The 24,280-nt window shown below is 42.9% G+C and overlaps 2 protein-coding genes and 1 long non-coding RNA gene across 4 annotated transcripts in view; 2 read left to right on the forward strand and 1 right to left on the reverse strand.

Annotated features, from left to right (window-relative positions):
- LOC142831079 (uncharacterized) lies at positions 1–7,118 on the forward strand. Its single transcript, XM_075940220.1, has 2 exons — positions 1–6,016; positions 6,429–7,118. Exons 1-2 carry the CDS (start codon positions 5,659–5,661, stop codon positions 7,040–7,042), a joined length of 972 nt encoding a protein of 323 aa, XP_075796335.1. The 5' UTR covers positions 1–5,658; the 3' UTR covers positions 7,043–7,118.
- LONP2 (lon peptidase 2, peroxisomal) overlaps positions 1–24,280 on the forward strand; it is a 94,690-nt gene that overhangs the window by 67,986 nt on the left and 2,424 nt on the right. For both annotated transcript variants that reach the window (XM_075940219.1, XM_006121177.4), the window contains exons 13-14: positions 17,759–17,966; positions 21,014–21,204. In XM_075940219.1, the coding sequence (XP_075796334.1) occupies positions 17,759–17,966; positions 21,014–21,204 (399 nt within the window). The remainder of the gene's footprint in view (positions 1–17,758; positions 17,967–21,013; positions 21,205–24,280) is intronic.
- LOC112545483 (uncharacterized) lies at positions 7,193–17,763 on the reverse strand. Its single transcript, XR_003088955.2, has 3 exons — positions 13,392–17,763; positions 9,190–9,272; positions 7,193–7,324 (listed from the first exon to the last, which is right to left on the reverse strand). It is a non-coding gene; the product is annotated as an uncharacterized LOC112545483 (long non-coding RNA).

The raw sequence follows: 24,280 nt of genomic DNA on the forward strand, positions 1-24,280 counted from the left end.
TTTTACTTTCGTTGACTCTCACTTTTCACTTAAAGTATTTTTGTCCATTGTGATTAATTCCATGGCTGGTGACTGATCTTGTGTAGGATATGGTGGTTTTTTAAATGTATTTTTGATAGAATGTGTTTGTTCCTTATGCCTAAGAACTTTTTCGGTTGGACTGCAAGCAACAAGATTTAATTTATTTAGGTGAAAAAATAAACACCTGTTTGGTATAGTCCTGTGATGTAACTACATGTTAGCTAAGATCCCTGCAGTTAATAATGTATTGTCTTTTTGAGAGCTTATAAATTTATTTATATTGGGTAAAAAGCAGCAGCCTGTCTCCTCAACAGAGGCTCGGCAGCTAAATCCAAATCCTAATTAAAATCAAAGAGAATTTTTAGGTATAAAACCAGACACTTTACATTATACCACTTGCTACCAAAATTTTGTTTGTGACTGTATGGTCCCATCCCAATCTTAGTCACCCCTGCCCTCTCACTCTAAGGGCATGCCTCCAGTGTTCCTCATACTTACTTCCCACATATGGTACTTTGCTCTGTTATACTATCCAAATATCATCCCTGAATGTAAGCTTCCTATCTTGAGTTTCTCCTTTGGTTACTTGCACTTCAGTTATTCTCTGCATCATCATGGATCCAGGTGAACTTACTGAACAGCAAATGGTGGCTGTTGTACTGCGTAAGTCAGCATGTAGTACCAGAAGAGAGAAAAACAATTGATGCAGAGAGCCATGTTTGTTTCCTTAATTCTGGAGAAGGACACAATGAACCAGTAAGGAATAAAAGTGAACAGGATATTAATGGGATACAAAATGCTTGCTTCTAGTAGCTTGTCCCTCAAGTTCCCTCTCACTGGAAAGGGAGAGACAGTGTGTGAAGGGATTTGGAGGAGGTGGCGGCAGCTGGGAATGCATGGACTGAGAAGGAAAATCAGTTAATTGTTTGGGATCCAGCTGAGGGGGTGCAGAGCATAAACCTGTCAGGGATGAAGAGATTGGTGGTAATGCAGAGAAAGGGAAATGAGGAGATTGGTAAAGAGGAGGGAACAATGGAATTGATGTGTCAAAAGATTATGAAAAAGTGATTGATTGGTAGCAGCAGATGCTGTGGGAATTTGGGCTGGGGGAGAAGAAAGCAAAGTGAAGCGCTGAGTAATAATGTAAATTTATATCTGTCTTTGGTAGGATAAGCTCACTTAAGCAATTTTGGCCTCTGCACTTGCACATTGGGAGGTAGGAGAAGGGGAACTTGCTTTTTAGTCAAGTGATTTTCATTTTCCAGAAGTCTCCATAGTCTCATTTCAGTCCCACAGAAATCTCCATGCCACCTCCCAAAACAGAATTTGGGCAGATTACAGTATATGAGAGTTTGATTTTAGATGATGCCTTTTAAATCTCTCATCTAGTGTTGATATGACTGTGTTTAGTTGCAAGTGGCCAACAAATTATTTGTAATGCTGTCTATACTTTTACAGAAATTACTTATGCTGCCTTTCCTTGGAGCTTGTTGCTGAAGTTAGTAAAATACAGGAAGGGCCTTTTAAATAAAGAAGTATATCATCTTCTCAATTATACAAATTTACTTTGACCACTAAAAATGTGGTGTTAAGGGTAAACTTTGAAGGGATCATCTGAGTATTATTTGAATTTTTCATGTTTTAAGTGAAGATTTTTTGAAAGCTTTTACAGAAATCCATGGATTTAAATATTCAAGGGATTCACAGCCAAGGCAATGCACTGATCTTTACAGATGCTGATCACTGATTGGATAAGATTACTCTATTGCTAGGGGAGATTTCATAGCCAGAAAATTGTGGGATAAAATGAAATGGTGGCTTTATATACTGCAGTGTCAACAAGAACTTTGTTTCTCTCAACAAAAGTTCATTTGCTTTCACAGCAGTTTCCCATCAAGAAGAGGAGTGGTTCTTGAATCCTTTCCAAACTGCCTCATTTCTTTGTATTGTTTTATCAGGTTACAGAAAAAAGAAAAAAAATCTCAGCATTTTGACTTGTGACTTTCATCAGTTATCTCAGTTATCTCAATTTGGAAATAATTCTAGAAGAGATAGTTCACCTGAGAACAGGAGTTCACCTGTTTGTGTACAGTTGCTAATTTGTCAAATTTTCCCAAATATTTTAATTGTTCTGATGTTCTTCAGGGATAAACATTGTGTCATATTTTTAAACCTCATTCCTACACTTCTGAATGTACTAATGCAAGTGGCACTATTTGCATGTAAACATTTCTGACATACTTGGAAGTCAGGAATCCAGTCCAAATGGCAGATGTAAGAATACAGATGAAATCAGGCAAACCCTTACACCTTTAAGCTCCTAGACATTTTTCATATCTATTACTTGAACTGTGTATTAGTAGTGAATTTATCCCAGATCAGTATGTCTATTACTGTTCCCATAACTAGCTGTTGGCAGGCATAACCTAAGGGCGATCAGTTTCCAGGATAACAAATTGTATTGGCTGGTAATTGTGTAACTATACTGTGGTACATAAATATTACATGGGTTCCAGAATATTTCAAAGCACTCGTGAATTTTTTGTGTGTTTAAGTCCTAAAATGATCCTGTGACTGTCTTCTAATGAATCTCCTCAATTCAGTTCTTTCTAGTGAACTTTGTCGAATGGCCATTTGATTCTTTTTCTAATGGAAAGCATAGCCCTCATCCAAAATAAGGCTTAAGTTCCATGTGTGTGGGGTTTTTTGTTTGTTTGTTTGTTTTTGGGTGTGTGTGTATGTGGCTTTTTTTGTTTGTTTGTTTGTTTGTTTTGCAGCCTTCAAAGTCTCATTTTTCTGTGTATCAAGCTTTTGTGAGCTTTACCTTCGACCTACATTCTGTCATGTATAATTAGCCGAAATCAAGACACAGTGAAGGTGATTGTCATGTACTTAGTTACAGTGGATCAAGCAAGGAGGAATTGAACACTTAAAGTGATTGGACTTATCTGCTCTCCCTAAGGAGCAATACCTTGAAATGAGAGCTTTTTAATAAATTAACCCTATAATTTTGTGCTGAGCTTTCTCAATAGAAAGCGACTGAAGGCTAAATCCTCAAAAAGACTTAGTGTTGGACATAGTGTCCAAGGTCCCACTGAGATCCTCAAAACCCTTGCTCAGTTTCTGCTTACCTCTATAGGCACGCAAAGTTCTTAGGCACCTGATTTCTGTCAGTAAGTCCTTTAGGTTATGCTGCTTCTGTCTAGGCACCCAAGCACTTATATCACTTCTAAGCCCTGGTAGGATACTTCGACAGCATTGCCCCATATTCTCACCTCTGGGACTTATTTTGGTAGGCATGTTCAGAGGCTGCCTACATTCCCACAGAACACTTTAGGGCATGGTTGGGGTTGAGTGGAAAGTAGGAAGGAAGTCTCCCTTATAATCTTGAGATATGTGAAATCTGGGTTCAGTTCCCTCTGTTATAGAGAAGGCATTTGAACTTGGGTTTCCCACCTCTCAGATGATTGCTCTGCCCACTGAACTATTTGTTCTGTCTATCACTCTATGGCTATTTAATTAATTCTACACAATGGAACAGCTTCAACAGACTGAGGCTGTTTACACACTTGGTTGACACAACCTCTGTCATTCATGGGTGCTTAACCCAGCCCCCCGTAATTGACAAATTTTGCCACGGCAAGTGCACATCTGAACACTGCTTTGTTGGCAGGAGTAACAACATAGCCTACTTGCTAAAAGTTGTCGTGTAAACATACCCTGAGAGAAACCCACACCAGAATATCCCTTATCCCAGTGGGTAGGTCACTCACCTAACTGGTCTCCCATATCACTGATGAATTCTTTAAGGATTGGGCTGAAAATTATAATGGAGCTGCTGCCATTTCTCCCTACCCATTTGTGTTTCTTGGAGAGAGGGGCAGTGGGAGACGGACTGGATGCACATCTGATAATCCCATGGAGCAATAGGCCTGTATATTGGAGGAGAGCTTTCTCAGAGGTCAGGGTGTAGGGTTCAATATTGGCTAGTGTAGCCAGCTGTCTGCTCAGCTGGCTGACTTTTGAGGAGCTCATTCTTGGGCATCGGATTCCCCTGCACCCCAGATGTGTTGCATGGGAGTCAAGGTGCCATAACTTTGAATTGTGGATTCCACTGGGTGGTTAGGCAAGTAAGAGTTAGATCTGCAGTGTCTAAGGCTTGGTCTACACTACAGGGCTAAGTTGACCAAAGTTATGCAACTCTAGCTACGTTAGTCACATAGCTAGAGTCAATGTAGCTTAGATTAATTTACTGTCACGTCTTCGTTGTGCTGGGTGTCTACACCTTACACTTCTTGTTCTGGTGGAGTATCAGAGTAAACAGAAGAGTGATCTGTGATTGATTTAATGTTTCTTCACTAGTAGAATTTATATAATATTTACAAACCACAAGATATTTACCCAATTACCCGCTAAATCGACACCTGATGGGTCGATTGCTGCAGCACTGAACCCCAGTATGTGTAAATATACCCAAGTTCTTTGGGAATCTAGCTATCTCTTAATTATCATAACATTAATTAACAACACACAATAATCTTTGCTGGTTATCTTACTGAACAAAACTTACATTTCCTAGGGTGTCAATAAAGACTAATTACAGATTTGAAATAAATGGTATAATGAATGTTTGGGAGAATTTAAATTGTGGCAGATGCTTCCTAGTACATCATAATCCCATCTCTTTGTTTTAATCTGACATAAAAATTTCTAGTATCATCTGGATTTTAGACCCAAGCTCAGATGGATTCATTTCCTTTGCTAGCTCTTGATTCCAGATAGCAAGTGAAACATTCTCAATACCTAAAAACCACCAGATTCTTTTCTGTGAACATAACATGAATGAGGAGAGAGTGGTAGGTTGGTCTTGAGCCCTAAAGCAAGTAGATCCATTGTGCTTAGAAGTGGAAAGTGTTGGTGGTATCAAAGTATAGATTGCCACCTCATTAGTGATGCATAAATCTCAATATTAATAAATGTTAGGTAGATAAAAATAAATGATGCTCTTTGCCCATATCTGGGCACTTTTAAAGGAGATATTATGTAACAAATATATCATGTAACAAATGCATCATAGACTCATAGGGTGTGTCTAGACTACAGGGTTTTGTCGACAAAACTATACCAGCGTCTACACTACCACTGAGTTCTGTCGACATAACGTCGACAGAGCTCAGCAGTTTTGTCGACGCTGGTAAACCTCATTTTACGAGGCATAACGTCTTTGTCGACAGAGTTCTGTCGACAAAAAGGGCAGTCTGGACGCGGGGGTTTCTTTTGTCGACAGAAAAAGTCCTCCAAGCAAGCCCCCTGCTGGACAGTCCTTCAGGAAAAACCTCTTCTTGGTCCTGTCTGTAGCCATGTTTTAAAGGCACAGACATCCCTGGCAGGCATTGTGACAGGAAGCTGGCCACTGTGAGAGCCTGTCAGCCCAGAGCTCTCCCAGCGTCACCTGCATGTGGCCATGTGTGCAGCTCCAGTGCCACGAGGCCCCCAAGAACCTTTGAGGGCGCCAGCCCTGGTGCCCACAGGCGACAAAAAGGGACAGAGGTCCTGACCCTGCTTGAACTGTGGGGGGAGGAGGAAGCAGTCCAGGCCCTGCACACTCGGCGCAGGAATGCCAGCATCTATGGCCGCATGGCCCAGGGGCTGGCCGATAAAGGGCACCACCCAAGGACACTCCAACAGGTCCGGGCCAAAGTGAAGGAACTTCGCCAGGGATACATGAAGGCCCGAGAGCAGAGCTCGGCTTCAGATACAGCCCCAGTGCACTGCACCTACTATCAAGAACTGGACCGCATCCTGGGAGGCCAGGAACCTATGTCTGCACCAGTGCTCGTGCAGACAGGGTTGCACACACCAGTGCAGCAGAGCAGGCAGGAGGTCCCCAGGGAAGATGTGGAGGAGGAGGAGCAGATGGAGGACACCCTGACCCTGACTCTGCAGCCTGTCCCAGAGACGCAGGCACCCTCCGACGCTGGAGAAGGAACTTCAGGTGAGTGCAGGCAGGGCCACAGACACAGCACAGGGGAGGTGGGAGCAGAGAGAATGCAGAGCAGTGTTCACATTTTGGTCCTCCCTCCTGGACAGCTTGCATCTTTCTGTGTATGTACAAGCAGGCGGGCAGATGGTGGGTATGTGGGTGGGGGGCATGAGAGACCCAAGGTGCAGCAGGCCCCTGTCCTACTGTGGCTGCACACTGATCTGGCCTGGATGGCCACAGTGGAGGGCAGGAGGATCTAGGGGGTGGAGGTGGATATTGGCCTAGCCACAACGGGTCCCCTGTGCAGCCGAGGCGGCTGGCAAGGCCAGACGTGGCCTACCAGTAACAACATTCCCATCCCTTGTTGTATGGACTTGTGTGTGAATTGCTAACACTGATCAGTTCTCCCTCTTCTTCTCCACAGCTGGACCTGCTGCTGCTATCCGCCGAGCAACTCCTGTGCCACCACCCACCCGGTCCCACAGCACCCGCAGGCATTGGAGGACCTACAATGACCTCCTGAGGAGGCATGTGGAGGCCATGGAGAAAATTGAAGGGACCATGGCCAAAATGCAAGAGACCATGGCTGAAAGAGCGAGGGAGGAGGTTCGGTGGCATACTCGCCTGCTGCAGGACTTTCTCCCAGAGTGGAGCACAATGTGTGCCACTGTCCAGGAGTCCCTGGCTGTGCCAGGTCCTCTCCCCCTGGGGACTCCTCCTGCCCATCCATCTCCAGCCCCCTCTGACCACCCGTCTTCCCCCTCAGCCCCCTCTGACCCCCCTTCTTCTCCCTCAGCCCCTGTCACCCCTCCAGCCCTGCCCCTTCCCCCCCTGCTAGAGCAGAGTCATTGTCAGCCCCAATTCGAGCCCGAGGACGGCAGGGTCCACGGACAAGGGGTGGCAAAGCCTTGCGGCCCAGGCGAGGCCACCATTACCCTTAAGTTGTCTGCCCTCCCTCCCTCCGTCCCTCCCTCCATGTTGGAAATCCCCCCTCCCTCACTCCATGTTGGAAATCCCCCCTCCCTCCCTCCAGGTTGAAATCCCCCCTCCTACCACAGTTATAAACACAAGTTAATAGTTAAAAAAAAGTTTATTTTTCACAGAATCTGTCGACAAAACTCTGTAGTCTAGACATACCCATAGACTTTAATAAGGTCAGAAGGGACCTAGTCCGACCTCCTCACATTCATTGCTGTGCAGGAGAAGAGAGTCTCATCCAGTTAGAGGAAAACGCCTTCTGTGACTGTCCAGTGGTAAATGAGGGAATAAATCACAGAAATGCCCACCAGGAAGGAATAGGAAGGGGTGTAGAGGAAGGACCTGCAGAGACACAATGTAGTGACAAAATGTTAATAACTAATTTTGGCATAATTGATCAGTGACTTGGCATTTGTCAGCTATGCTGAATTACTCAATTTCCAAATTAGACACACTAGAGATTAGAAGTCTGTGGTCTTAAATATACTGCCATTGGCTATTTAATATGTCTTGTATAATGAATGTTCAGTGAGAGAGAAGAGAATTACTTTTGATTAACTCAAAGTGACATGCCGCTTTTTGAAGGGGGGCAAAGAAGGGACCATGTCAAGTGCAACCTTTTGACTGGTCTCATTCAGTAATACACAATTCCTAGAGATAGGATGACCTGTAAACGGTTTTGTCTACTTTTATTCCCTCTGCCAATTTTTTCATGTGAAATTATTTAAAGTATGGTGTGCATTTAAATGTGGTCCAGTGTCTTGGCTGAAATTGAGTTTTTATTCTAAAGGGGAAATACTTTGGGAAAAGAAAGGATGGGTTTTGAAAGCTTTTCTATGGCATGTGAAAAAGAAACCCAATTTCTTTTGATCCACGTTTATAGACATACTCTGAACAGACACAAGTTAAAAACAAAAAGGAATGAAAGTAATTTTATGGCCAAGAATTGTTTTAGAAAATTGAGACTTCTGAGTGTGAAAGAGACATCAGATGTATAATATAAAAGAACACATAAAACACTTTAGTTTGAATAGGGTCAATTTCTTTGAATACCAGATTAATTCCACATCTAAAAATGACTGGCTGCAGTGCATCAATGATATTTGTATAACTGAGGAAAAACATTTAATTTCAGTAATCAAAAATTCAGAGATTGTTAAATGCATGACCTTCATGTATACTTCATATATACACACACACATGGCGTGACACACACACACACACGGAGCTTCACACACACACAGGGCTTGACAAACACACAGACTGGCACTGTGCATGTGCGAAGTGCTGATGAATGGGGTGCATGGAGTGACCAGCTGAAATCTACTCGCCACGGGTGAGTAGATTCAGCAGTTTGTTGAGCCGTGTGTGTGTGTGTGTGTGTGTGTGTGTGTATATAATCTGTGTGTGTGTATAAAAAACGCACACATCTTTCTTAATGTGTCTAACAAATGAAGAGAAATTCATTATCTAGTTTGCAAACATATTTTTAATGCTTGCAGTACAGAAAAGACCCTGAATTTGGTGAGATTTAAACCTATTCTTATATTACTACAGTGTTTTGTGGTTTATCAAACACATGATGACACTGGTAGTATATGAATACCTTAAAATGAATACATTTCAGTTGACTAGATTTGTTCCTGAGAGGGAGGTGGCTGTAGAGTGAGTATGTTTGTGTCAATAATAGTACTGGTAGAAATACTTTGTACTCAGTGACTAGCTCAGGGGTCAGCAACCTGTGGCATACTTAGGAGCCAAATATGGCTCTCACCATGAGCTTAGTCCCCCCCTTGCTCTCTCTGCTACCGCGATCCAGCCTCTCACCCCCTGCAAGATTGGAGCCAGTGCTGGATTCCAGCGGCAGGGGGTGAAGAAAGCCCTGAGCCTCGCTGCACGATTGGCAAAGGAGCCAGAGGCACAAATGGCTCTGTGCACATGCGCACACTCCCCCTCCCAGCTGGAGGAAGAGGCGTGCTGCCTGGAGGCTTTTCTTGCTGTTCCATTGATCAGAATCCAGCCAATGGAGCAGCGGGAAGCCATGCCTGGGACAGGGAGCCTTAGAGCAGCACAGGGCGTAAAAAGTAGATCCGAATGCCATCTTGCCCGCAAAGGGACCCACTGCTATCATAGCCATGTTACACTGCTCCATGCACTGCTTTGTTCCCGCCTCGCACCACCCGCATGGGCCATGCACTTGCACCCACCAGAGAGCCCCATGGAGGTGTAGGAGTCTGTCCTCAGCCTGAACACCTTCTTCCTAGTGCCAGCGGACTGGATCCTGGGCAGCCTGGAGAGGTACAAGAAGCACAACTGAGCGGGCTGGTTCCCATCCGTGCCTTGACCCACTGGCCGGACTTCTTGCACTTCTGGCAAGGCAAGGCATCCATTGCACCCTCTGCCCTTGGGCTGCTAACTTATTCTGTGATCCATGTGGAGCAATGGCTGGCTGCCACATGGGAGTGACTTGCATCTGTTACAATGACTAAACCCTGTTACAGACACTGGGGTGGGGAAGGGGGAGTAAGTGCCGCTCAGACCCTGCACCTCTTCCCCCTCCCCCTCTGGTGCCAAGACCCTGCACCCCCAAAATCCACTAACCCTGGAACCCCAGAAGCGTTAATCTGTCTTGAACCTCAGTCCTCGCCTGCCATGGGTCTGGAGCACCAGGGGAGTGAGGTGTTTCAGTTGGGGGTTTTTGGAAAGGGGTGGGTGTTTTTTGCTTCTCACCTGTGTGGTCCCGAACTGATTTTTCTGTGGGTTGGGGCCCCCGACCAAAAAAGGGTTCCCCACCCTGCCATAAAGACAATGTTTTGTGTTGGATACAGTATTTTACTATGTTTAAAAATGAAGCCTGGCCAACAAGCCCCCATTTGAGGCCCATCCCTCATCTGGCTGCAGCATCCTAACACTCCTGCATACCCCTGCCCTGAGCCCCTCATACACCCCAACCCAGACCCCTGCATCCCCACATCCCCAGCCCCCTGCCATAAGACTGGCAGAAGACAGCCTGAATGTGTTCATGAAGCTGGATTTGAGCCTTTATGATGTAAACTTCAAAGAAATGTATGAAAAGATGCAGAAGTCCCATTATATAAAGTCTGTGAGTCCAGGTTTTCATTTGTGCTATCATCAATCATTATGTCAATTATCAATAATACTACGTGATATATTTTGTTATTCAAATAAGCATTCTTACACAGCTCTTTGTTGACAACTTGTTCTGAATATTGAAATAGTTTGATTCTTTGATCTGAAAAAGTTGCCGATTCCTGGACTAGCTCAGTGCATCTTTAGCTCACTTAAATTTCTGCTAAGGAGGTGATGTATCTTTCAGTGTGCACTAAAACATATGTCCCTTTTCACAGACTCGTGGGCAAAACCCAGATGAAACTGAAAATGTCTGAGTGGCTATAGAATACTAGAACTGGAAAGGACCTTGAAAGGTCATCGAATCCAGTCCCCTGCCCTCATGGCAGGACCCAGTACTGTCTAGACTATCTAACCTACTCTTAAATATTTCCAGAGATGGCGATTCCACAACGTCCCTAAGCAATTTATTCCAGTGTTTAACCACCCTGACAGTTACAAGCTTTTTCCTCATGTCCAACCTAAACCTCCCTTGTTGCAGTTTAAGCCCATTGCTTCTTGTTCTATCCTCAGAGATCAGGAAGAACAATTTTTCTCCTTCCTCCTTGTAACACCATTTTAGATACTTGAAAACCACTATCATGTCCCCTCTCAATCTTCTTTTTTCCAAACTAAACAAGCCCATTTCTTTCAGTCTTCCTTCATAGATCATGTTCTCTAGACCGTTAATCATTCTTGTTGCTTTTCTCTGGGTCTTTTCCAGTTTCTCCAAATCTTTCTTGAAATGTGGTGCCCAGAACTAGACACAATACTCTAATTGAGGCCTAAATGGCGCAGAGTAGAGCAGAAGAATGATGTCTTATGTCTTGCTCACAACACACCTGTTAATGCATCCTAGAATCATGTCCCTATAATTACAGCAAAGTGCACTTGGAAAATTACTGGCCCAAGGAAGGCCTGGTGCTTAGTTGTCATTTAAATCTTTGAAACCTGACTCAAAATAGAGTGAAAACTCAGAGGTCACGTGTCTTGAGCTTCATATTGGGCTGATAGAGCTACAACAATATTACAGCTTTGCTATGCTAAAGATGTTTTTAATATATATTTGCTCTCCCATTTTTTTTAACTTTTCAACCTATGCTTCTTACAGCAATCTTAAGAGAAAAGATGTTTACAAGCTAGAGTCCTCCCCATCTAAATACCTCCAGTACTTCTTATCCATATAGTTACAAAAATGTAATGTTTTCTGATTTTCAAGCTTTGCACTTTGGCACTATAGTCAAGTAGGAGCTTCATCATGTAAGTGCAAGATGAAAAGTGATGTGCAGATCAGGATACTTGGAGGAATCTGATCTTGTACCAAAGCCATCACTACTTTGCCACAGCCAGTTTGAACTTAGCAACAGGAAGAAGTCCTAAGAGAGGAGGCTGAGCACCTTGCCAGTTATGATAATGCTTAGATCTATATCTCCCCATCACATTCTCCTATTTGTTATTGCTGTGTGTTTGAGCAAGGTGCACTGAGATGGAGTAAGACTGACCAGGCCAGATGCTTAATTTTACTTTTACCCACACCTAGCATCTAGTCATGTTTGTGCTGCAATGCTACAGTCTTGGCCATTGCATGTAGATTTATAGGATCAAAGGCATTACATCGTGACCAAAAAGGTCGTCCTCTTATAAACGGATACAGCAAAGAAATATACATCTAGAAAGCAAAGTGCTGTTTTTGCCATCTAGCATCATTTTTTATCTTCCTTTATTACATCTGAAACTTCACATTCTGATAATTTCTTCCTCTTATGTCTGCTGATCTGTAAAACATGATTTAGTGAGTTCAGCTTCTCTTTAGATATTTGTGTCATTTATTTTTAGCCCTCTCCATGCAACCAAAACAGATTTAATAGTGGTGATTTACAATTAGTTTGTAATGAGGATTGGTCTCATGGCCACTTGGGATAAACTACTTGAAACAGGACAAAAGAAGGCCCAATCACTTCTAACCTGATTAAACTCCTTTGGGGCTCAGGGATTATTGTAAATAACCATTGTTAATGTCAGTTATTTTGCAAATGCAGTGAAGCTTTGTTCTTACTTGAATTCCTCTGAACCACTTCCTCTCTCACAATGGCATAAGTGGCCAATGTCTTTATTTACATTGGGAAAGCTTTCACTCTAAGGATAGTTAAGTACTGGAATGTGTTAGCAAGGGAGGGCATGGGATCCCAGTCTTGGGAAGTTTTTAAGAACAGGTTGGATAGGCTCCTGCCATGGATGATCTAAATATACTTGGTGCTGCTTCAGTGTGGGAGGGGATGGATCAGATGACCTGTGAACGTCCATTCCAGTCCTTCATGTCTGTGATTGTATACAAGCTACCAAGTTTTGTGCAGTTGTGTGGTATCGTATGCAAAACATTTCAGCTATTTTGCATATAAACATGGACTTCAGTTTTAAAAATTGTGCAGATTTAGTGTTGATGAGAGACGTTTTGCTTGAAGACATTCCCCAGGTTGCCAGGACAAGCTTTCCTCCCAATCAGCATGTCTCAACCAAAATCTGGGTGACAAGATTTTCCAGGGGATAGGCTGTAGTTCAGTTTTTAAGGCCTGCGCACTTCATTATCTCTGCTGAGTCTGCCACTTAAAGGGAAGGATAGTGGGGGGAAAAAATGTATGACACTTGGAGTCTGACCTATTAGAGACTTTGGTTCTGTTCCTGGCACATTTAACCTGTGAATAAATGCAAACAGCTTAATGTCTTGTCTATGTCCAAAGTAAGGATGATAAGGGGTGGGTAATGGCTTATCGTGTAGTCGATAAGGGAAGGTGCTCAGTCCTGGCTTGCACCAGGTCCGGTAGCTACTCCTGCTGTAGCTCTGCAGTTTAAATGCTACCTGTGTGCTCGGCTCCTACTACATTTAAACTGCAGAGCTGCAGCGGGTGTAGCTCCTGGATGTGGTGCGAGGTGGGACTTATCAAGCCTGTCTCAGTCAGATCTGGGACCTACCCCTGCTGCAGCTCTGCATTTTAATGTAGTAAGAACTGGTCTAGCTCTTAATACATTTAAAATTCAGAGCCACAAAGGTCCTGGACCCAGCACAAGCTGGGACTAAGCCCGGCTTGCTCAGCCCCTGTCTGTGGGATGCAGAGTAGCCTGTGCTTGCAGTGGGCCTCTCTTGCCCCTCCACTGCTGCTTTTAAGCCAGCTCCCCAACACCAGCTCCTGCTTCCCCCCTACCTCCTTGGTGCCTCACAAGGTGTGTGTGTGTTTGGGGGGGGATTCAAGTAGTCTAGTAATTTACTCGAGTATTCACTTACATCCCTAGTCCAAAGGCACTGTGTCATCTGCCATCCTGCCTGCTCTTCTCCAACTCAGGAGCCCATAGCAATGAGGGTGTAATGCAGGAGCCAGTCACAAATGGCACAGTGACAGCTTTTCATCAAACTGAAAAATAAACATTAAGAAAAATCACACTTGGTAATGGGTCAAGTCTATTAGGTACTAAGCACCTTGCAGCTCAGACGAAGCATAAAGCACAAAATCAGAAATGTCGAAACATTGAAAAGGAGCCTGTGGAGTTTGTTCTCTTTTGTGAAGGGATAATAGCTTCAGATGCAGTTTGTTGCCTTCCACCATCTTTAATTCTTACACATGTGAGAAGTGTTTGCCTGCACTTGACTGAGCTGGCTGGGCCTGCAAATGGAACAGTCCCTCTGAGAGACAGGGTGAGAATCAGTTACCTTTCTTTCATCCACATTAGACCAGTCATCACTGGCACTAGCTGGAGAAGGAACATTTGTTAATTGCAGAAAGAAAGTTGTTTTATATTTGTTAAACAGGAAAGGGAACTTGTAAAAGCCGGATCCTAAGAAATCTTTGCATTCTCAGTGTTAATTATACAGTGTGATGGGACAGATTATTGGCATTAATGCCTGAATATTGTATTGGTAATTGTTTGCATGTCCATTTGAAAGGAGGAGCCTTCATCCATTATGGCTGCATCTAAATCACAGACTTCTGCCAGCAGAGCTGTTGGTCATGGATAACACGTCTGCTTAATCATGACCAGCAGAAGTTTGTAAACATAGCGTTACTGTCACAACCTGGCCCTGCTCACCACCAAAAGGACCCAACTGTTGAATCCCACATGCTTCCTGTTTCTAGCTCCACGTATTTAAGGCACACTGTCCAGGCCATCTTCTGGCACGTGGCATGGGCAGTGTTGCCTGTAAGCTGTGTGCTTGTACAGCCACTCAGGAAAGATTCAGAGGCTGCCTAGCTAATTAACAGAGCGCACACAGCTAGGTTTTTGTTTCAACAGGTGGTGCACACTTGCACATGCCCCATTGTGTACACAAAAAATTCCACACAAATATGGAAAATATCTGCACGTGGATGGAAAAGATTAGAGGAAACATTCGTGATACCCCCTTTTACAGGTGCCAGGACTTCTTTGTAGACAACTCATTGGTGTGATGGATAGATCAGTTGTTGACACAAAGTTGGTTGGCCTTCATGGGTGTCTCACTGAAAGTCATGTTCACAGTGTATTTCACCCTTTTGGGCAGGACCAAGGCCACGCTGCTTTTGCAACACAGAATACAAACTGGCAGTTAGCACTCCCAGTGGAAAACACAAAATAAAATGGAGTTGACAATTTGGTACAGACATTGTTGCTCACACTTACCAGATACAATGCTTTACATTTTCAGTGTTGTACAATGTAGTTTCTTTGTTAGTGGTAACACTTGGAGGAAAACAGACCTAAGAAAACTATTAGGGTAATAATAATCTGTGCTATATAGAGAGTAGACATTCCAAAGAATCTCATTACACCACTCTGCATCCGAGAAGATGTTTTTGCCCTCAAGTATTTGATGACGTAATACGGGTATTTTGCAGTGGAAGGCAGGAGGAAGAGGATAGCTAGTGTGCAAACATTTACACAAACGGGCTTGTGTTAAAAACCTTGATTCTTAGAGTAGCACAGTTGCATTACAGTGGATGCTCTTCCTCACATTGCATCTTACGTTTGTAAAGGAGGATGTAACTGAAGTGTGCTGTGAAATCAGGTCAGGTAGAAATATTGCATCCGTGCTATCACTGTGGATGTTTTCACTCATTTGCCTAGAGGTTGCAAAATCGCTTCTCTGCTCCCTGCTACCAAAAACCCCCCAACAGTTGAGGCACTTTTTTTCCACTCCCGTAAATTGAAACTGTTCTCTCAAAGCAGGAGCTCCAAACGTATTGCACTGCTACCTCCATTTGACAACAAAAATTACTGCACAACCCCAGGAAGGGGGGGCCAAAGCTTGAGTGTGCTGGAGCCCTTCTACCCTGGGCAGGGGACCAAAGTCTAATGGCATCAGCCCCAGGTTGGGGGTCTAGAACATGAGCCTCTGCTTTGGCCCCGAAAAGTGAGGTTCAGGTTTCAGCCTTGGGCTCCAGCAAGTCTATGTCAGTCCTTGTGACCCCATTAAAATTAAATTAAAATGGCATCACAACCCACTTTGGGATCCTGACCCACAGCTTAAGAACTGATGCTCTTAAAGTATTTAGTTAATAACCCACCTTTACAGAGTCCTGACTCAAATGAATTTTAATCTCTGCAATTCTGGGAAGGGGAGGGGAAAGGAAGGACAAAATATTAAAATGGAAAGGACTTGCATATGCTACCTTTATTTGTGGTTCTTTAGACTGTCAACCTACAGCCTATGTTGCAAACGTATGTCTGTCAGCATAGAGCATCTTCACCAGCAGTGCAGATGTGTCGACATGGCCTTAGATGTATACACTTACTCCATACATACTCCATTATGAAGGAACACTTTTCCTTTGTTCTAGACACTGCTCAGGAAAATGAGTAATCCTTGCTGGATGGCAGAACAAGGAGCAATGGTCTCAAGATCCAGTGGGAGAGGTCAAGGTTGGATATTAGGAAAAGCTAATTCATTAGGAGGGTGGTGAAGCACTGGAATGAGTTACCTAGGGAGGTGGTGGAATCTCCATCCCTAGAGGTTTTTAAGTCTCGGCTTGACAAAGCCCTGGCTGGGCTGATGTAGATGGAATTGGCCCTGCCTTTGGCAAGGGTCTGGACTTGATGACCTCCCGAGATCTCTTCCAGCTCTATGATTCGGAGTCCCCCACTGACCACAGGCTCTATGAGGGCACTTCCGCTTTGAAATGCACAAGAGCCCCTGCTGGGAACTCTTGTTCATTTCAAAACTGGTGCACCCGTGTGCAGCCTGGAGGCAGCAGGTCTTCCCACTGGCCCCGGACTGCACATGGAGTTCCACATTCCTCCTTTGAAATGTACAAGAGCCCCAGCAGGCTCTCCCAGTGGCGCAGTGGATAAGGTACCTGCCTCCGGAGCCAGAGGCTCTTATACATTTCAAAGGAGGACTATGGAAGTGCCTATCGACTAGTCAAGTAGTTGATGGAAATCCCATCGACTACTCGACTAGTAAATTTAACCGATATTTAACACCCTTATTCCAAACCAAAGGAGCCCTTCCTGAGAACATCGTGCCATCTGCCCTTTCTCTCTTTCACATGGCACCAGCTCACGCTCCTTCACTTGTTTCAACAGTGGCTATATAGCCCAGGGAAGTGTATGCATTCTTTCAGCTAAGTAGGTCCTAGCTACATCAAGACAGGCACATGGTACTTCCTATGGGGCAAGGCCTTGTTCATTAGTAGAACTGGGCAATTTTGATTAATTTTGCATATTCTCTTCTCACACATTGTCCTCTAGCAGATTGCCATTTTCTCCAGTGCGTTCTTTGTTGGGAATGCTTTACAAAGGTTTGCAGTTACTGTTGTTGTTTGGCATCTCATAGTTCCTGTTCCGTATATCCTTTGAAAACATTGTTTGAAATAAGACATTGGGGCAGTATTAAAGGTTAACATTTGGTTTTCGTAACTTTTCATGTAAACTTGCTTGGTAGAAGAGTCCTAAAGAGAGTATCCTAAAGGGGTGAACACAGTCAAAGTGAACTTGTTTAAAAAATGAATGACTATTTGCAGAATAGGCTTGATCAAAGTCCATTGAAAAATGGAAAAAAGTCCCATTGACTTAAGTGGACTCTGGATCAGCACCAGTTTGCCCAACTGCTTGCTGTAGGAGAAGTGTTTCTCAACCTCTTTTTTTTTTTTTTTTTAATATATAAAATACCCTTTAAAAAAAATACCCTCAGTACCTACAGTTTTCAGACACACACTCAATTTTTGCTACCATTGCAACACATTTGTTTAAACAACTTAATCGTAGCCTGGCGGGTGATGAAATTTTTGGGTGTAAAAAGTATAAAAACAATAAAACACTGTAAAACTTAAAACAAAAATTCAGTTTTTTGCAAATTTCAGTTGGGTTCACGTACACCTCAGACTTCTCTCAAATACCCCTAAGGGGACTCTTGCCACTGGTTGAGAAACACTGCTGGGCAAATTATTGAAGGATAGCATATAAGTATGCAGTTGGAGACTTGCCTTTAGCCTTTTGGTGTAAAATATAGTAGTTGCTTTGAAGACATCAATAAAATCCCTACCCAAGCAAATTAGGTTATTCTAAAAGTTTTCATTTTAAATGTTGAATGTTAAATAAGACCTTTTCAGAAATATTTTCAAAGCTTTTCTGAGATGTTCTCTTTAAAATTGTGTTCTACTCTGAATTGTTTGCTTTCAGGTATCTGAACGTTTGAATCAGGCAGGAGTAGCCATAGGCTTGGCTTGGACTCCTTTAGGAGGTGAGATCATGTTTGTAGAAGCCAGCCAAATGGACGGAGAAGGTCAGCTTACTCTAACTGGACAGCTGGGGGATGTCATGAAAGAGTCAGCACATCTTGCAATTAGCTGGCTGCGTAGTAATGCAAAGAAATACCAGCTAACTAATGGTATGTGAAAAATCTCAAAACAAGAATGTTGGTATGAGCCTAATGAAGCATACAGATAAATACCTGTTGTAACTTCTCACGGAAGAGATGCATATCAGCAATAGTTTTAATTCCTTTACAAGGCTTATGCTATTTTTGTAATGACCCAAAATGCACCATTATATTTTTCAGTAATGGATTATAACAACAAATAGGTTGCTGATATACATGAAGTTGTCTTATTTAATTGATTATTATTTAAGAGACAGAATAATTTTATTTAAAGGAGAAATAGGCTGCTCTATATTATGGTGAAAATGAGACAGAAAAAAAACCCCTATAGCTCCTTTGTTTCTTTCTCCTCTGCCCACTACTGATAGTTAGCCAGTTCTGATTCAGCCCAGTGTTCATTTGTTAAGTGAGGCCTCACTTATTTAACACAGTGATAGAAATGTAGCCGTGTTAGTCTGGTGTAGCTGAAACAAAATGCAGGACAATGTAGCACTTTAAAGACTAACAAGATGGTTTATTAGGTGATGAGCTTTCATGGACCAGACCCACTTCCTCAGATCAAATAGTGGAAGAAAATTGTATCCTTTGGTATATATGGTTGTGACTATTTTCTTCCACTATTTGATCTGAGGAAGTGGGTCTGGCCCACGAAAGCTCATCATCTAATAGACCATCTTGTTTGTTAGTCTTTAAAGTGCTACATTGTCCTGCATTTTATTTAAGACAATTTTAGATATTGAAAATTCTATCTTTTATCTATCTGTATGAAAATGAGTTGAAGTTCTAGAAGACTGCAGCATGATTTGGTGAGCTGTTGGTCAGAGGAGCCAAGTAGCCAAACAGTAAAAACCAACACAATAAACAGGGCTAACTGACCACCTGTTGGTAGTTTTAGCAGAGAGTCCAAAGATGGAATGAACTATTCTGACTTGGCTACAACAAATAATCTTTAGAGGGTACATCAAGTAGAGCAGTGGTCCCCAACCTTTAGAGGCTGCCAGGCGCCAGGGGGCGTGGCCATTCGCCTGCCGGGCGCCAGACGCCGGGAACACATGCACGCCTAGGGGCGGCGCCCCCCCCCCCATAGCCGTGTGCTTGGGGGCGACCCCCCCCCCGCAAGCGCCACGTTCCCGGGGCCGGGCCCCCCCCCCCCATGCAAGCGCCGGGGGCCGGCGCCCCCTCCTCCCCCAAGCACTGTGCACCCGGGGCTGGCTCCCCCCTCCCCCCAAGCGCCGCGCGCCTGGGGCCGGCGCCCCCCTCCCCCCAAGCGCCGCGCGCCCAGGGCCGGCGCCCTCCCCCACCCCCCCCAAGCGCCGCGCGCCCAGGGCACGAGCGGCCAATTTGCAGCGCTCCTGGGGCTGGAGCTTACCATGTGCCCAGGCTGGCTCCGGCACACAAATGGCCGGGCGGGCGCACACAAATGGCACGCGGGCACCGTGTTGGGGACCACTGAAGTAGAGTAATAAATGGAAGCAAAGTACTATGTGATTATCAGAGAGATGTTCTGTGTCTCATGCCACAAGGCCGGGGGGAAGATAGAGACTTCATTTGTTAAGGGTGAGATTAGTTTATAGGCAGACAAGCTATTTTCTCTGGAGTTGCAAGGTCCATAGGCGAACGATCGTTATTAGACAGATTACAGTTAAGGTTTATTTTGAACCTATAAATATTTCCAGAAATAGTCCTTTACTGATTCTGTGTTCTAGTTTCTTGACTTTTAAATGTTTTGCGCTTTAACCAATATTCCTGAATTTCCTGACTTCTAAATGTTTTAAAATTTTGGTAAGTAGAACTGTTTGCAATCTCAATTCCTTCTTGATCATATTTTTTGTATAGGAATTTAACATAGGGGTGGATTAATTTATATGAAGGCAATTTAAATTACTAAATGAAACACCTGGATTTAAATAATTGATAAATTTTTCTTTGGTTATTTTCTAGGTGATTTTTCTCATTGGGTAATATAATAATTAAAACCTGTTGATTTACTGCTAAGTAGAGGTTTTATACTCGCTATGGTACTTTTTGCTAGCTAAGAGGATATGCTATAACTGTACACATTTATTTATTTAAGCACTTTGTGCAATTAATCTGAAAATATGCTGGAAATTTTAGTATATTAGAAATTGGTGAATGATACATTGTTTATGTACTAGATAATTAGCTTTTTGCTTATGGGGCACTGAATTAGAATGGTAACTAGAACTTAAACACAGAATAGCATGATTAGAACTCAGTTAGGGAGAAACTGTACAGTAGGAGGTGGAGACCAGTGTTCCCTCTAAGCTGTGCCGGTGATTAATCAACCCTGCACTGTCAGAGGCTCAGGGCTCTGTGCACAGAGCTGACTGACTGGGTGGGGCTGATTAATCACCTGTGAAGCTGTGCTGCCACACAGTTTAGGGGGGGAGCATTGGTGGAGACCACTCCCACAGGCTTAGTGGATAATCATGATGATGAGATACTTAACAATATCACCCAAAGGCCAGGTCCCAAGTCTCTTGAACCCAGCAGCACAGCTCCTGGGTCCCCCACAGGATCAGACCTTTAACATGGTGTATGGCCTTTTATGCCATTTATAATGCTTGACCTCATAAGTTAGATATTTTATCCTAACTCATTATATAGAAAAGCAGCCTTTAACTTAACATTTTAATGATCTCATGGATTCAGCATATTTATTTATAGTGAAATGTTTTAAGAGGTTGCAATTAGTTTAGGCCTTAACATTTTATATTAAATTCTGCTTTCATTTAAAATTGATTTATTATAAAATAAAAGAAAATTCTCCAATTTTCCCCTGAAAAAGCATCCCTCTTTAATCCTGTTTAATATTGATAGCAAGCCATCTTTGGCCTAGGAAAGTTTAGATTTTTGTGGGCTCTATCTGCTGTGTTCATTGGATTTAATTTTTAATTTCATTTTTAAGTGTACTGTTTTCAAAAAATGCATTATTTGTTAAAGAATTCTAGTTCTCCAGTGGCCTTTTTAGAACAAAGGCCAGGAACAACACAGGTTTGAATTTTCCACATTAAAACCATTCTCTTTTCTTTAAGCTTCTGGAAGTTTTGATCTCCTTGACAACACCGACATCCATCTGCACTTCCCAGCTGGAGCCGTCACAAAAGATGGACCATCTGCTGGAGTTACCATAGTAACTTGTCTTGCCTCACTTTTCAGTGGGCGGCTAGTGCGTTCAGATGTAGCAATGACTGGAGAAATTACACTAAGAGGTCTTGTTCTTCCAGTAAGTCTCTTTTAGAAAAGTTAACCTATATTAAAGACTGTGGGGTTCTCCCTCCCCCCTTTATGCCCTCTGTAAAATGAATTAGTAATTTGAGTCATAGTTTCTTACCCATCTGTAAACCTTGTAATCTTCCTGTAGTTCATTCCTGGGTAGCCCTGGATTGTCTTTCAGTATAATTAGCACAGATGCGTATACAACTCCTAGTTAACAGCCAGATGAACACTATGAAAGTTACCTGATTTTTATGTAATCTGCATGAAAAAGTTGTTAATATATAATTAATATGTTCAGTGGAACAGAATAGCAGATAACTTAGTTTTATTATTTTTATAAGTATAGATTTCCTTTTCTAAAATTCATAATACCCTTTTACATATCCTACATGTGTTGCAAACTGAAAAAAAATCATTCTTGGGACTTATAGGGAATTTTTATTATTGTAGTCTATGGAGGGAGGCTTAGACTAAGGTGATAATAGCTTGCAGTTTTATTTGCACAATTAGCAAACACAGGCATCACAGATGTATTATGGGGATGGGCAGAAGCTCAACCTAAATCCCAAATGTTTTGCTCCTCCCATAATAAAATCTGGCATTAGTCATACTCTAAGCTCACAGTTGCTATAATTATGTTTACAATGTGTAAGAGTGGAGGCAAGTTGACTAATTAGGTTATAGAACCTATTGCCCTCAACATGAGAACAATATTTTTTATAATTTCAAAGCTACCTTAAACCATGCAATTTGGATGGCAGTGCAAAAACATCCATTGTGTATTATTATTTTGTATTATCACTGCTCCAAAGATCTTTTAATCTAACCATATGACAAAAAACAGGTGAATATAGACAGATAGGAATTCAAGGAAATAATGAGGCAATATTGATTAGCATGATATAAGCTCACAAGCAGCCTAATCATGGTTGTTTTGTAGATATCAAAGAGCTGGAGGAATTTGAATGAGGATGAGTGGAATATATTTGTGGTTATTTATTGAGTGAACCTCCAAGTAGGAGGGGCACCATGGGGGAAAAAAAAAGGCAAACTGCTTCTTTGAAAATGTAACAAGTTGGCAATGGAGGCTGGCATCATGAACTGATCAGAGCTTGGAGTTCAGGGGCAACTGCTGAGGGTGGAATGAGGTGGGGCCACATGACACTCCCCACCTAAGCCTGGGAGGAGCAGAGACAAAGCCCTTCTGCCTCAGGCCCTGCCTCTCCCAGTCCCTCACTCCAAGCAGTGAGGACCTGGAAGACTAGCAGGCTGGGGGTCTTCTGACCCTGGCCTCCACTCACTGGTTGGTTTGGGGGAGGGGAGCAGGAAGCAAGCAATGCAGCTCAAGATGACTCTGCTCTTCCAGCATGTTGCTCAGGAAAGGAGGGAGCCAGGGGAGCAGAGTAAGCTGGGGTTCCATTGCCTCACTTTTTCCACTGCTACCAGTGAGTGCAGGGGGGGCCCAGATCGTACTACCCCTGGGTTTTGTGGGGGGAGGAGAGATGTGGTTCCATGTCCCCTGATACTCCTAGGCACCGCTGCTTGCTGTTCCTATTGGCTGAGGTAATGGCCAATCGGAGTGGCAGGCAAAAGCCTCCAGGCAGTGCTTTGCTCTTCTGCTGTTTCCCCAGCTAGAGGGAGAGGGAATGAGAGGGCAGAGATTACATGCACCTGAACTTATTTGACATCAGATCTATGACTTGAAAGTGAGACGAGGTGGGTGAAGTAATATCTTTTATTGGACCAACTTCTGCTAGAGAGATGAGCTTACATGGAGCCATTCTTCATATTCCAGACCTGAAGAAGACTCTGTGTAAGCTCAAAAATCTTGTTTTAAATATGAACCTAGTTGTCATAAATTGGAGGTGTCGGAGAAAAGTATGAAATACTTGTGAATTATTAATGCAGTTTTATTTTGATTACATCTTTCACATTTCATTACAAATTCAAAAATGAGTCTGGTTCTTTGGTGGGGTTTGCACGCACCTATGCACATTTCCATAGGAAAATAGGCCTTTCTGAGGAAAGCTAGCTTTTGCAATAATCTTAAAACTTACTTATTTTGGTTGCTAGTGTCCATTTCTGTAAATTTTTCAGGTGGGAATAGAGGTGAAATGCAATAACCAATTGTGGTATATACAGCTCCAGACAAGAGACCCTTCCCCCAAAAAAGGGAGTGCTACTCTTAAACAGTCATATAAAAAAAGATTTTCACAACCATGTGCTAAAGTGACATGGCACCACAACAGTCTTGTGGTGTGTGCTCCTCAGGCTAAGGTGCTTTTGAAAATCTTATCAAATCTGCTGGGGTAATTAGTTTGCTTCTGTTAACGAAGAAAGCACATGGTCTCACCTCTAAGTATTAATTGATCCTGTTTTCAATCAGTGGTAATTCCTGTCCTGCTTACCTGGATGTTATTTCATGGCTCTAAATTTTAATCTAGCAACTTGTTAGTGAATCACAATGTTCCCTCTTCGTTCACAAAATCCAAACTGAATTATACAAAGAGGTTATAAATTTTGTTCCGTAGATTCACTACTGTAGTTAGTGAATACTTAGTTGTATTTTGGATATGCTACAGTATGTATTTTCAGCTGCCTGAAAAACCACAGCTGTCTGCATAAGCAGTTTTTGTAGTTGTTTTTCATTTATACAGAGATTACTTTACAGCAGCCTCTTTCACTTGTTAAGGTCACCAAGATACACAGTGCTTTCCCAGAACAAAATAGTCAGAGAACGGAGGGTCCAGCAGGGCAGAGCCGAGCCTTGTATTACCTTAAAATGGGAACCATGCGGGTAGAGGGGGTGATGTATTTTTCCTATGCTGATGAATGCAAAAATAAAAGTGAGGGTAAGAGATTGAGATATTCTTGCATCTGCAACAGCTGGAATCTTTGTGGGCCCAATGAGTTTTCTTTCTCTGACAACAGTATTTCCCATTCTAGCAGTTGAAGACTAATAAGTGCCTGTTTTCCTTACCCATGTGAGGTAAAAGGGATTGTCTAATGAATTTCTTCTAAAAAGTGATTTAGGAGAAAAACAGTTTAAACTGCACTGGTGTACTTTTAACAATCAATATGAT

This window comes from Pelodiscus sinensis, chromosome 12 (assembly GCF_049634645.1).
Source record: "Pelodiscus sinensis isolate JC-2024 chromosome 12, ASM4963464v1, whole genome shotgun sequence".
Lineage (NCBI taxonomy): Eukaryota > Metazoa > Chordata > Testudines > Trionychidae > Pelodiscus > Pelodiscus sinensis.

Coding starts and splice junctions, on each gene's coding strand:
- LOC142831079 (XM_075940220.1), top strand. CDS start 5,659: ATGGCCCAGGGGCTGGCCGATAAAGGGCACCACCCAAGGACACTCCAA. Junction 6,017..6,428: donor CGCTGGAGAAGGAACTTCAG/GTGAGTGCAGGC, acceptor TCTTCTCCACAG/CTGGACCTGCTGCTGCTATC.